The sequence below is a fragment of the Euwallacea fornicatus genome, chromosome 22 (assembly GCF_040115645.1).
Source record: "Euwallacea fornicatus isolate EFF26 chromosome 22, ASM4011564v1, whole genome shotgun sequence".
NCBI classification, from domain to species: Eukaryota; Metazoa; Arthropoda; class Insecta; order Coleoptera; family Curculionidae; genus Euwallacea; species Euwallacea fornicatus.
In genome coordinates this window covers 1,935,529-1,949,700 of record NC_089562.1, presented here as the reverse complement: position 1 = coordinate 1,949,700, position 14,172 = coordinate 1,935,529, and the positions used below count along the sequence as shown (strand labels likewise).

The window sequence follows — 14,172 nt, the reverse complement described above, 5'->3', positions numbered from 1 at the left end:
ATAAGCTCAAAAGTTAGACAAACCAACCACTTACGAAAGAAAAAACATTTTCTGTTCATTTTAATTTAAAATTTTTAATTTCAGAACATTCAAAATATAACATCAAAACCCACTCTTCTTACAAAACATTATATTAGAGTTCAAATAATCACATTGCTGCATAATTATTAAATACAGAAAACACCTGCAAACTAAAAACAATATTCAAAGACGAACGAGTACAAGCTTAAGGTACTATAACTAAAAAATAAAATGTACGCTAAAGTCAAAAATAAGAAAAAGTACCTTGAAGGGAATTATATCGTACATGAAAGTATTTACAGGTGTGCTCACATCTTACAGGGTGTTTGACTGACGAACACGTTGATGAAATTATTTAAATGAATATGTTATTGACTCACCCGGAAATCGTTAGGCCAAAAATGCGTGAGTGAAAAGAAGTTTTAATACAACACAATGAAATAATTTGAGATGATCAGAACGGTTTGTGACTTATCTTCTTCCGTATACAGGGTGTTGAGTAATGATACGCAGAGTAATGGAATATACTTTACAGAAAAATAAAACGATTTAAGTTATGAACACTAGTTCGGAAACCGCTATTAAACAAATTACAGCGTGCAAGGCTTTTATTTAATTTAATTATTTGTTCGAATAACTTTTACAGTTTCTGAAGAATTCGTTCAAATTTGGTAGTTAAGAGTAATTTAACGATGAGAATTCAGATTTAATATTTATTTGGCGGCATCAGTTAGGGACGCCACTTGAAGCGTATGTCGCATATTAAACTTCAGATAGCTTTTCGACCGCTCACTTTACCAATTCGGTGATTATCAAAATGGATTCTCTCATGTTTTTTCTAACTTCTTATAAGTCGGTAGGAGGCACCGTTTTCCGGACATTTGCATGTAAAAAATTCAATACTACTATGTCCATTTCAATTCATTCGCAAAATCCCCTTTTTATATTTTAACATGACCTTGATTGATACAAAATAAGTAACGAAGGTGTCAGGTGTGGCTTCAGAAAAGTATTACTTTAAATTAAGTCGATTGAGTGTAATTGGTGTGCGTGCGAGAAAATTTTAATTCAAGTAGTGCTATACGTCGACATTTGCAAATTATCCAAACAGGAAGCGACCAGATTTCAAACTCTTCCGGAACCTTTATGACCAATTTTGACACTACTACATGCAGAACATTTTTACCCCTACCATTTCGCCCTTCTCCAGAATCTTCTCGCGATAGATCAGACAGCTCAGCTATGATACGCATGTTTTTTTCGAAATCAATACGTCATATAACGTTAATGCTACGTTTAAGAATAAAACTTTATTCACGGCTGAAGTCACGTTCACTCGACGGGGTATTTTTAACGTCGGAAATACACTTATGGACAAAAGTTTGGAAACCCCAGAAAACATGTTGGTAAATGGCAATTATTCATTTGGTAACTTGAGAATATTAGCAATAAATATTTTTCAATTGTGTACTGCTTAGTTACAAATACGAAAACATAATATGGGCAACCACAACTTCATTAATCGGCAAGAAACAATAATGAAGGCAAAATACCGCAATTTTTATCGCGGGACAAAAGTTTGAATGATCAGCAATTATCGATAATGATTTCCTCGGCACTTGAGAGCCACCAAATTTGAATGACGCATCATATTTGATTTTTCTGCAAACCCAACTGATGAATTGTTTGATGATTTACCGCTTAATTCACAACAAAATATGTAATTTAGGGTTGATGGTGCACCATCACATAGTTCTATAGCATTTAGGAGTTACTTAAATGCAGAGTTTCTAGATCGGCGTCTGGGCTGTGGAAGCAAAACGCTTTGGCGTGCATGAAGCCCCGAGTTTAATCAGCTTGATTTCTATGTTTGGTAATACATAAAATCAAAAGTATATAAGAAACCAGTGGATCCAAGCGAAGAATTGTGGCAACGAACGAGACCTGCTTCCGATTTATTTCAGAACGAACATTTATTTTTTTTAATCAAACGATCGATGAATAAACATGTAACCGAATGTACTGAAGTGAATGGAAATAACTGTAAACAATAATCACCTAAAACAAACGTATATTATTATCAATAATTTCTAATTATTATTATTGTTAGCTACCAATGTCCTAGCTTTCTTTGTTACTGGCTTTTGTTGTTTATATGGTACTCGTTCGCCAAAATATTCGTATTTAAATAAATTACAATCAATTGCTAGAGTTTGAAATAATACTTTGCTGAAGCCACATTGGAAGGCTTCATTAATTGTTGTGTTTCGATTAAACCCATCTTAAAAATAAAATTGAGAATTCGTTAATCAATTGAAATAGACATGGCGGCCTGAATTTTTCAGGTGCAGATATTTCGGAAACTGAGCCTCGTACCGCCTTATAAGAAGTATATCCTTTTTGAGTAAAAAATGTGGGAGAATCCATTTTGATAATCGACGAATTGGTAAAATAAGCGGCCAAAAAGTCATATGAAGTTAAATATACTAAACGTGAGCTAACTGACGTTCCCTAACTGATGCCACCAAGTAAAAATTAAATCTGAAATCTAATCGTCAAATTACTCTTAAGTGCCGAATTTGAATGAATTCTTTTAAAAAATGTAAGAGCTATTAGAAAAAGAAAAATAAAATAAAATTTTAGCACACTCTAATTCCGTAAGTAGCGATTTCCGAAGCAGAGTCCATAATTCAAATTGTTGTTCGTGTAAGGTGCCTTCTGTTACTCTGTACCATTATTTAAGGATCACTCTGTAGAAATGTCCCGTACAAGAATCATTAGCATTATGGCAAAATAATTAAATTGTAATTAGAATTGAAGTAGTATGGACGGTCCTACTTCTCTCCAAAACCCAAATAACACACAGTTAAATAAGAGATGGTGGAAACATATACTTCGATGATTACATGATTGGTGAAGTAACAGATCAAAGTCGTGGCAACTTTTTCAAGGTAAAATCCTTGAAAACGATTAAAAGAAAACAGAGGATTAGTCAGTTTCGTAGTTTTCATGGAAATTCACTTCCAGGGAAAGTAGAGAGTGCATTAACCTAGCGGTTCAAAACCAGACAAATTGCATGGAGGTCAGTTCTGGTAGCTTAAATAAGTTTGGGTGGATGATAAAATAAGTACTAACAAATCACCCAAAATTATCTAACTTATCAGCCAGTAAAACCCCTTTATAGATTTAACCTTAGTGAAATGGAAACAAAAGTGGCGGTTAATGTTCAACTGCCCTTTGGCCATTATTAGACTAGAATACCTAAATTAAATCCGCCATCTTTCTTACAAAGATTTTCGGCTTATTCCAATTCCCCGTACTATCAGTCAATTCGCTAGAAATAGTGTTTTGGCTCACGTCGAAAGATACATTAGTCAACTCTGCAAATGTTGCAGAATTACCCTCATCTTCAATGGTAATGGGGTCATTTGCCACTACTTGATTTTTCACATCCTGCTTCATTGCGGGGGGACTTTCAAGAGGAATCTTCTCTTTTATGAATATCTTCTTCTTTTTCTCATTTGCTCCCTCTTTCAGAAACCTAGCGTATTCATTTTCAAAATGAGAAGCAGGATCTTTGCGAATCTTTTTACTAGCTACATCATCAGTCACCGTACCAAAACTAGTGATGACAGGCATTACAAAGGATCCCTCATTGCTGCTCCCTGGAATAGTCTGTTGGCATGTTTCCACGTTACTGATAATTGGTACGGACATAGATGGAATTATATTCTGCTTGGTTTTGGTCAAAGTGGAAGGTTTAGGGACTACGGAGGCAGGTATGACTCGACCCATGGAGGAAGGGGAAGTTGTCAGGGGCACCATTGGTGGACAAGTGGTAGTAGCTGGTGCTGCAGCTGAAGTAGGAGCAATGGGAATCATGGAAGGGGTTTGACTAGGGTCCTGAGAGGGTAGTAAAACGTAATAAGTTTTGCTGGGGTCTAACCCGGGAAGGCTCAGCATGGCAGGCTGCCCTGGTGCAGAAAGTGGAGAGTGGTTTAGTACAAGAGGTGAGGAAGATGTAAGAGGATTGGGAACCTTTTTCAGCAGTCTTGTTTTCAGTAAACTACTAGGGTTTGTCGTAGTTGCATTCACAATCTTAGTCCCTCCAAGCATTTGAGTTATTTGAGGCGTTACCTCTGTTTTATTGAATGACGTAGTACTTACGTTCCCACTAGGACCCGCCACCGCAGTACTAATAGCTGGCTTAATTGGAACAAACTTCTGAGTCTTTCTGACGGTGGTGAAATTAGATACAATTTCGTGGGGAGTAGTATAAGCATCCTTCTGGACCACCTGCACATCATCATCTTCAATGCAAATGGGGGTAGTTTTCATCTTATCGAGCTTTTCATGAAACTTTTTATGTCGATGCAAAGCTTTCTTTGTCGCGAAAACATCATAACAAACATCACAGTCATAAATAGGGATATATCCGGTTACAGGGTTGGAGGGGTCACCACTAGGTTTAGGGTCTGAATCGGCAGCTTTAGCAATATTGGCCGATCCTTCTTCTGGTTTAGTTTTACTAAAAACATTATGAACCGCAACGTAGTGTCTTTTAAGCTGATAACAATCGTCAAAAGACGCAGAACATTTGGCGCATTTGTAACCAAACTTCAAAGAACTATCTGTTCCATGTTGTAGAACGTGTACTATAAAACCTCCTTTAGTGTTAAACTGCCTAGTGCAGCGTCTGCAGAAGTACTTGCAAACGTATTGATTATGAATGTGGGCTTTAATGTCCATTTGGTTGGCGAAGAATATGTTACATGTAACACATTTATAGTCTTCTCCATCTTTATTTGAAGAATCTTCCTTTATTTGCCCTCTCTCTTCAGAAGGTTTAATTTTTTGCGCACCATCAGCATTAACTTCATCTATGAGGTCCATCAAAGCCTCTCGGATAATAGAAGGATTTTTAATTAAAGAGGAAACATTGTCCACAGGCTTAACGAAGCTCCTTAATTTTCGCACAGTTGTTTCTGAAGATTCTTCGTCACTCTCTGAGGCAGATTCATCAACAACTTGATAAGCAATATCCTTTTCATACGACTTGCACCTAGTTTCATCTTCTTCGTCTTCATCGTCATTATGAATGAGTTTATGCAAATCCAAGTCACCTTCAGTGGAAAATTTTTCAAAGCAGATGTAACAGCTGTATTTCTTGCGACCGACGTTCTCTGCTGGCAGGTCTGAAGATGTAGCATAGTGCCTTTTGCCTTTCTTCTTTACAATAGGTTTTTTGCTTGAGCATTTCAAAATGTCTACCAATACAATGGTACAATTTTTGGAGAAGTGTTGTTTCAGGTAAGATTGTTTCTGTTTGACGCTCATTTCGTGGAACCTAAAAATGTTTTTTTATTAGCGTTGTTGTTGTTATTCCGGCAGGTAACAAAATACAGGTAATAAAAAAAAGGTAAGGTGATTTAGAAACCCTGAGATTACTTTATTGGTCATCATCATCATCATCACAATCAATAAGGCAAATATGTTTACATTTATATATTATCTAATCTCATTACGGTTTTAAACAGATCCGTAGGAAGATTTTTGCCTTCCTACAATAACATGCTCCGCTTCAAAGTTTTGAAATATTTTAAAATGTATCAATTTGTAATATTAAAAAATATATATATTTCCCGATTAGAAAATCATGCCTAATAATGTGGGGTACAAAAAGTGCATAAAATCAATGGTTTACAGGGGACTCCAAAAAGTTCAGGATCGAGTCGAAATAATTACATTTTTAAATATTCCATAATTTAAGGAAGTGCCTAACAGAAAAAAACAAACAAAACATTAACAGTAATTATAACATGGAATAACAAACGAATTGAATCGACGATTCATTTTCTGCAAAAACTAGTTCAAATTTTGAATTTTATGCGTTTACATAGAAGCAGGTACAAAAGATACGAAGTAATAACATTACAAAATGAAAATTTCCAAGCAAATCTGCTTCGTAGCCATTCCGCTAGTTACAAACAGTCACAAAATAAAGCAGACAATTGAAGAAATGAAGCAAAAAATAAGATTTGACTTGTGAAATATATGGATGTGTAAAAAATAGGTAAAAAAAACTACCCACATTTGGAAAAAGTGATTGTAAAAAGTCACTTTCTTCAGGAACACAATTGGATCTGCTCCATTGACGTCCTTTCTCTAACTAAGTTTGTTAATAGAAATTTAGATTATGTCTCACTTTAATACCTCTTTCAAAACTATTAGGTATCATAAACAAAAGATTAGGAAAGATAGAACAGAAGTGGTTACGAAACAAATAAAAATTATAAAATTATTTACAAACGTCCGATTTGTAATTTAAAACCAAATCTAGCGCAATGTCCGTGCAGTAGTTTTTCTTACAAGTTTTCATTTTGTATTATCACCATTTACTCCATATTCGTTGCACCTATTTCCACCTAAACGCTAAAAATTCTAACCATAACAAACTAAACAAGTCCAGAAAAATAATGATGCTTCTTCATGATATGCCTTTGCATATTTTCAGAATTAATAAAAGTCTTGAAGCAAAAATTGCATATGCACCGAAATTTACTATGCTTCCTCATCACGTGCTCATATAGCTGCTGATTGGAACCAAAAGGGGCTCTACACAGGCAGCATTTGCCGATGATGGCGCACTTCTCGTTCACTATATGCTGCCCGAAAGCATCAAAAGTCAGAAACAAGTTATCGCATGTGTTGCATCTGAAATGCTCCCGGTTTACCAACAGAGTGGGAGGTTGTTTGGTGCACACCGCCTGTTCCATTGTAGTTGTTGTTATATTAACCCCCACATCCTCTAAATTGAGCACTGGGAAGTCACTAGGGTTTAACTCGGATGAATCTTCAAGGGGTACCTTAAAGTTACTTTTTAACTTCTCTAAATGGTTCAAATTAGCCTCAACACTTGTGTTATTGTTGTTTAACAAATTAGATTCTGAGACTATTTGAACATCTTCTGGACCGAGAAAGGGGTCCACGTCAGGCATAAGCAATGCGTAATCATTGTAGAACTTCTTAACTTCTCCATTATCAATCTCAAAGTTCTGATAATGCCAATTAATATGTTCTTGTAAGGAGCACTTTGTTAAAAATACTTTCCAACAGTGTTTGCAGGAGAACACACTGCCATCCTCAGAAGTATCTTTAATGTAATCATCAGTTTCCTGATGATCCTCCTTTTTCACAGCCTTCATTTTACGCTTGCGCTTGACATCCTTGACTCCAATTTTCGAGAGGTACTTGCACTGCTTGTTGTACTTCACCCTATGGGTATCAAGATCCACGCTGGAGAAGAACCTTGTGGAACACACGTAGCACTTGTACTTAAATCTGGGCATTTTAACCCTGCCATATCGGAATTTTAGAAAAGGGTTAAGGGTGATGTCTTCTACTAGGATATGACACTCTTTGATATTAAATTTTTGCAGAAGGTGCTGGGTTGAGGACCTAAAAAGTAAGGGGTTTGAGTGATGGAGGAGTAGTTGGTGAGTGAGTGGGATAGGGTGAGTAAAAAGGCAGCTAGTCCAGTGAACATACATGGATTTAATTATGCACAAAAAAGTTAATGAAAAGAAATAGATTGTAAATTTAGGAGTATATAAATAAAATGTTATTTAGGTTTAAGCACTTTTCATTGGGTCTTTCACTCAAAGTAGAATCATTGTTGATAACTAAATACTATCAAGGTAGTGATATAAATAACGTTCTTTGGGTGAAATTAATTCACAATTAGGGAATCTACATATACCATTACTTAAATTATAAAATAATAATAATAATAATGCAAATTAAGTTAAGCTTCTCCTGTTGAAACTACCGTAAAACCCATCAACGTCAATACAATATGACTCATATATGGGAACTTTACAATGTAGACTTAAAACTACATTAGTGGGACTGGGGTAAAATCGATATATATATATATATATACATAAACACCTTATATATCCCTTTTCATTTTTAATTTGAAGTAATTTTGTAATGGGCTTTACCTCCGGGAAAATCGACGTGTCACCCATATATCAAATGGAATTCTATTATAGAGCTCGGATGAAGTGATTAGTTCGTGATTTTTTCTTTTTCTTTGGTTTAAAACCGTCTTTCCGTTTCTGGCAATTTTTTCGTTGTTTATATTCGTCCAAAATGCAATCTCTCAGATACAGAAATTGTGAATAACGATCAATAAAATGCGACTTGGGAACATTGATCCCCTCTATAAAAATCAGAATCTTTTTAAGAAATTTCTATATAAAGAGTTCTGTAGCTCGTTTTAAAATTTAGCATATTCCGATTAGTTTAGGACATATTCGAAAACGTCGGACTCTATAATATTGCTAGTCCTGAACGAAGGAATATGATAATGCGACAAATCTCTTTACGAATCAACTAACTTTCCTACAAATTTGAACGAAACTTTATCTGTTAATTAAGATTTTTTTGTCAGAATAATGGAAAAAACAGCTCTCTCGTTTCGCATTAACTAACCCGATTTGTCTCGCCAAAAACTAGTACCGGGACGCGACTTTCCACAGAAAAATCCAATTAAAATTAGGATTGTAGATGGGGTTAATATTTAAGATTACCCGCTTAGGAATAGTGGAAAATATTCCGGTCAAAAATCACATAGCCCCACGCTAAATTTGGCCAAGGACAAACTAAAACCGCCTAATAACTACTCGACAGCCTCATCGACAACTTCAGCAACCACCGCACCTCGGTTGGAGACCTTCTTATGCGTATCAATGTGCTTTCTGAAATAGTACTCATCGGCAAAACTCCTTCCGCACACCTCGCATGTGTGCCTGATTCCCATGTGCCTGTTCTTGTAATGGTTCCGATATTCTCGCACCGTGTAGAACCCTTTGCTGCATTGTTCGCAACGGTGCCTAAATTGGTCCAAGTGCCTCAACATATGTTCTTTTACATTCTTCTCATACATAAATGTCCGAAAGCAAAAGTTGCAAATGGCCCTATCGGGGTGTTCAGCTACGTAGTGAGCATAGAAATCGCTGTTGCTGGTAAAACTAGAACCGCATATGTCGCATCCGTTAACGTAACATTTTCCTTTTTCAAAGTGACGGTAGAAGCCGAATGTATTAATGAAGAGTTGCTCGCACCTCTGGCATTTGTAGTGCAACGCATCAAACTCTTCACTGGGCTCCATTTCTATAAACTCCGTTATCGAGAAGTCAGGTACTTCATGGCGTTTCTTTAAAGGTGTGATGCGGGATTTTGGTGGGGTATAAGCGCGTTTGGTTGTAGAGACTGAATTCAATGACATGGCATTGCTAGAAACTACCTCAGATAGCACATAACCGTGATCGAAATTCACCAACTGCCCAGGCTTCAAAGGCTTCTTAACAACACTTTTCTTAGGTACCTCACCCTGTAATAGCTCGTCCTCTCCCATTATAATCTCATCCAAGATGTAAACCATATCAGTACCATCGGGCTGTCTCACCTCCACCAAGTGTTGACCCTCTTTCATAACAATCAACTCTTCTCCTTCAGAATTCTGATCCTGGAACATGGCCCCGTAGCTTTCGTCTTCTTTATGAACCTCATGATGATCGTACATGTCGTCGGAAGTACTAAAACTCTGATTGCATTTGCAGCAAGTCAACTTCTTGGCGAAAACATTCAAATGCTTCTCTATAAAGTCAGTCTTGCTGGAGAAAATCGTGGAGCAAATGCCGCATTGATACTGCTCGATTGGGGGGTTGTCTATGAAACCATCATGTATGTTAATCGAGATTGTGTCGTTGTCGTCGATTGTCTCGTCGTCTATTTTAATTGAGATTAAGTCTTCTTGGTCTAATTTTGCGCATCTAAAATAATTTATTGTGGTTAGCTTATGGACGCGGCTTTTGGGTAATTTTCTTGTAAGATTTTAAATAAATGCGAATGTTTGATATGGTTTGTGTATTTAAACATTTCACAAAAATTTTAATATTAACAATAAAGTAAAATATCATAGGTTCAACAACATTATGTTATACGTATAAAAATACAGCACTTAAAAATTAAGATGAAAAATGCGAAATTTTAGGCCAAAACCAAAATTAGATATCTGGGGAACTAGTGATTTGACTTTCGTACTCCTCGATTTTGATTCGAAAGTTGCGTTTGATTCCCACGGACATGAATATTTTTTAAACGAGTCGCAGACAGGGGCCGCACAAAAAATTGGCATATTGTAAATTAACGTAAGCGTTGTCAGTACACTGGCAAATGCTGCTTGACAGAGGACTAACAGTTTGACAACATTTAAAAACTTAGTTTCGAAAATTGCACAATGGTGAGCCAATTTTACAGTAGGTATCCGAGAAGCGAGCCCGCCTCCCTCACCTAGGTCTGACTTCATTTTGAATCAGGCGATTAGCTGCCTTTTAATTCAAGATCCTGTATCATCATACGTACAGTCACGGAAAAAAGTATTCATTACTTTGTAATACAGTTTATGCAAAAACCTGTTGAATATATTTTTATTAATTTATGTCTGTACAAAGTACATGATCGAAGCTGTTTAATACTAACTTAGCACGTATTTATGTTATCACATAACAAAAGCAACGTTGCATATTTCGAAAAATATTCATATCAGTAATTAGTGCTTGGTAGGATATCTTCTTGCTTTAATTATTTAAACCAAATGTCGTGTAATTGAAGGTATTATATTATCTGTCATGTTCGGGTTAATTTTGTTCCATTCTTGTACTAAAGTTGCTTTCAGACACTCTTCGTTTGTAATTGAAAGTTTTCGAACGCGTCTGTCTAGTTACTCCCATAAATTTTCGATCGGTTTAATATCTGGAAATTCTGAAGGTGTGCGGAACCTGCGGGGAGTGTTACAGGGCAGCCACAGACCGACGATCTCTGCTGTATGTCTCGGATTGTTACAGTGTTGAAAATAATAACGACCTTCAAGGTGCAATCTTTCGACACTAGTTGTTAAATTTTGTTTTAAAATATTCAGATAAACGTGTTTGTTCATAATTCCGTCTATAAAAACCAAATTTCCCACTCCATTTGCTGCCACACACCCCCATACCATCACCGCACTTGAGAGTAGGCCTCAGATTTTCTTTATTTAACGCTATTCCCGGTTCAAGCCACGCTAGCCTCCTTCCCTCAGAATTTCAATCGCCATATTTACTTTCATCAGAAACAATCATGTTTTTCCAGAGGTCTAAATGCTTATTAACCTATTCAATTGCAAACTGGAGCCTTTTCTTCCTATTTATATTATTAATGCAAGGTTTACTTCTAGCCACGTGAGTCGCGAATCCTGCTTTTTTCGAGAAATTTCTAATGGTTCTTGGTGTAATCCTCTTTCCAGATCCACCTTGCAATGCCGCAGCTATGTTAAATGATCTTTCAAATGGATTTTTTTATATTTCTTAATATAAAACGCTTATCTTGATTATCTAGTTTCGATGATTTTCGAGTACAATGGGCATCCTTAATATTTCCAGAGATTTTATATTTTTTTACAATACATTGAATTCTAGCATGACTTTCGTATAATCTCACAAAGCTTCCTTAATGAATTACCTTTCTTGAAAAGCCTTATCACAAATTCTCTCTGTTCGATTGTTGTTTCTCTACGTTTTGAACTTATTTTATACAAAGCGACATCAAACATCCACAAGTTTCTAAATACACGATTCGAATACTTGCACAAACTTGTTTATAAAATTATTACTTCATTTCTAGTACTCGACTGTTCGGTGCTTAGCCGTGATTTAAAACCCTATAAATACTTTCTTCTCTATTTTATTTGGACGTTTTTCGAAATATGTAATGTTTTTTTAGTAAGTGATAACATAAATACATGTTAAGTAAGTATTAAAAAGCTTAGATCATGTACTTTGGACAAACATAAATTAATGGAAATATATTCAAAAGGTTCTTGCATAAACTCTATTATAAAGTGATTTTCCATTATGTATGTATACTTTTTTCCGCAACTGTATGTCCATTGCCCAATCAAAAACTTTATGGACCCCCGAACCGAAATTCGTGTCACTCGTTCACGATATATCTGAATTTAATTTGGCCTGAAATTTTCAATTCAATTGAGGACTACTTTATTTTAAAATAAGTGGAATGTTTCCTTAATTTTATTCATGGAACACATGGGTACAAATTTCGAAAAAGAAGAGATATTCCCCTCAAGACCCTTCAACTTTAACCTCCCCGATTCTCGTCAGTTCAGGCCCTTTACACCTGTGAATCCTCAACTGTGGCTTAGTAGCAAACCCTTTTCCGCACACCGAACAGGAAAAGGGCTTCTCTCCCGTGTGATGTCTCATATGTATCGTCACCGTATAGGGCTGAGAGAAGCCCTTCAAACATATGGGGCATTTATGCGGTTTCTCCTTGGTGTGAGTACGAATGTGATGCCTTAAAATCTTATGAGTCGCGAAGGATTTTCCGCAAAACTCGCATTTTTGGGGCTTGATTCCCAGATGAACCTTCATATGTGGCCTTATGTTCTTTTTCAGCACTTCTTTGCCGCATATCTCACAGATGCTTCTGCGCTTTCTGTAGTCTGGTTCGTCCACGTTATGAGTTTGCACGTGCTTAATGTAACTGCTCTCATAGGTCATTACTTTGTCGCAGATGGAGCACGGAAATCTGAAGGAATAGCTAGAATCGTGTTGGGTCCACACGTGATTCTTCAAGGCTTTCAGATGGTTCCTGAAAGACTTCTTGCAAAAAGGACATTGAGGGCCACTTTCTGCACTAGTGCGGGAATGCATCTTTTTGAAGTGGGCTTGCAAAAAATTGTTGTTTTCGAAGGATAGTTCGCAAATTGCGCAGAAGAAGCGCTCATACTTGCGATGGTCTGAGTGAAGGTAGGAGTGTCGTTTTAGGTTACCTACAGTGGAGAAGGTTTTGCTGCAAATTGTACATTGAAGCCTAAAAAAATAAGAAAAGGTTATGTGTTTGGTGATGATAATGGTGGAAATAGGAATACTTCGTTTTTATTTTATAAAAATACACGAATTTTTACTATACATTAAAAATCGGATTAAATAAACACATAAACTCGTTACTCGAATAAAATAATTATTGCAAGAAACTATAATTAATTAGTTACTAATCAATAAAACCTGCTTAATGCAGAATTTTGACCAGTAACAATATCCAAAAATAAACACTGTTAGGTGATTTTTCACCTGGTGAAACAACCGTTCGGGGCTTTTATAAAGCAAGTTGCGAAGATATACAGGGTTGTATAACCGCTTTTACATAATTTATATACAGTAGTGTATTGTATCAGAAGCCCAAGAAGTACGTTTCCGAAAGTCACATACGCATCGGAAAATTTAGGACATGTAACAATGAAAACGATTAACAATACTTCGAATTGAGTAATTTCCTGCAAATAAGTTGATGTTTTTGATTTGTAAACAACTTTAAAAAGTAGTAATAATTAAGACAGAAATCGACTCTATAAAATAAGAAGTTTCATTTAATTATCTTAACAGGTGAACAAGCAGGAATGTCGGTCATACAAGCTTGACCCTCATTTTCTTTTTCGCGCAGAAACCGCTGGTACTTACTCTCTTAATTTGTGTTATTCTTTCGAACATTCAGGTACCAAAAATAGGCATGAAATACAATTTGGTGAAGGTGTGTAATGAACGACACGTTTCATTATTAATCTCTGAATTTCATTAGCAACCTGGAAAGTGGCATTTTTCGGTACGCTGACGAGAAATGTATATTTTCAGTACAGTTAACCCACTAGTAAACTCATTTTTCAATGCCGTACAATGATAAAATATTTTTACGAAATCGAGTGTCCGAAACTGCATTTGCAAGACTACAGGATAATACCTGAGAGGTATTCAGGTTAGTTCAGTACCGGTGTTCCCTGAATGTACAATACTAAACCTCATAAACAATCTTCTTCACAGTCTGAATTAACCTCCTGCTTAATTTCAATCTTACACACGTGATTCTTCAACTCAGACTTCGTAACATACTCCTTCGGGCACGTGTCACACTTGTGTGGCCTCTCCCCAGTGTGATATCTCATGTGTACAGTCACTGAGTACTTCTGAGTGAATCTTTTCCCGCACAATGCGCATAAATAGGGTTTCTCTTTGGTATGAATCCTTTGATGGA

General features: G+C 36.2%; 1 protein-coding gene across 5 annotated transcripts in view; it reads right to left on the bottom strand.

The window, feature by feature from the left end:
* The window catches only part of LOC136346213 (zinc finger protein 93-like), a 169,969-nt gene that overhangs the window by 108,348 nt on the left and 47,449 nt on the right, over positions 1-14,172 (bottom strand). The window contains exon 4 of one of the 5 annotated variants that reach the window (XM_066295192.1): positions 2,747-5,368. The exons of the other annotated variants lie outside the window; for them this stretch is intronic. Coding sequence (XP_066151289.1) covers positions 3,283-5,368 — 2,086 coding nt within the window. The 3' untranslated portion in view covers positions 2,747-3,282. Of the gene's footprint in view, positions 1-2,746; positions 5,369-14,172 lie in introns of those variants that run through there. 5 annotated transcript variants of the gene reach the window in all.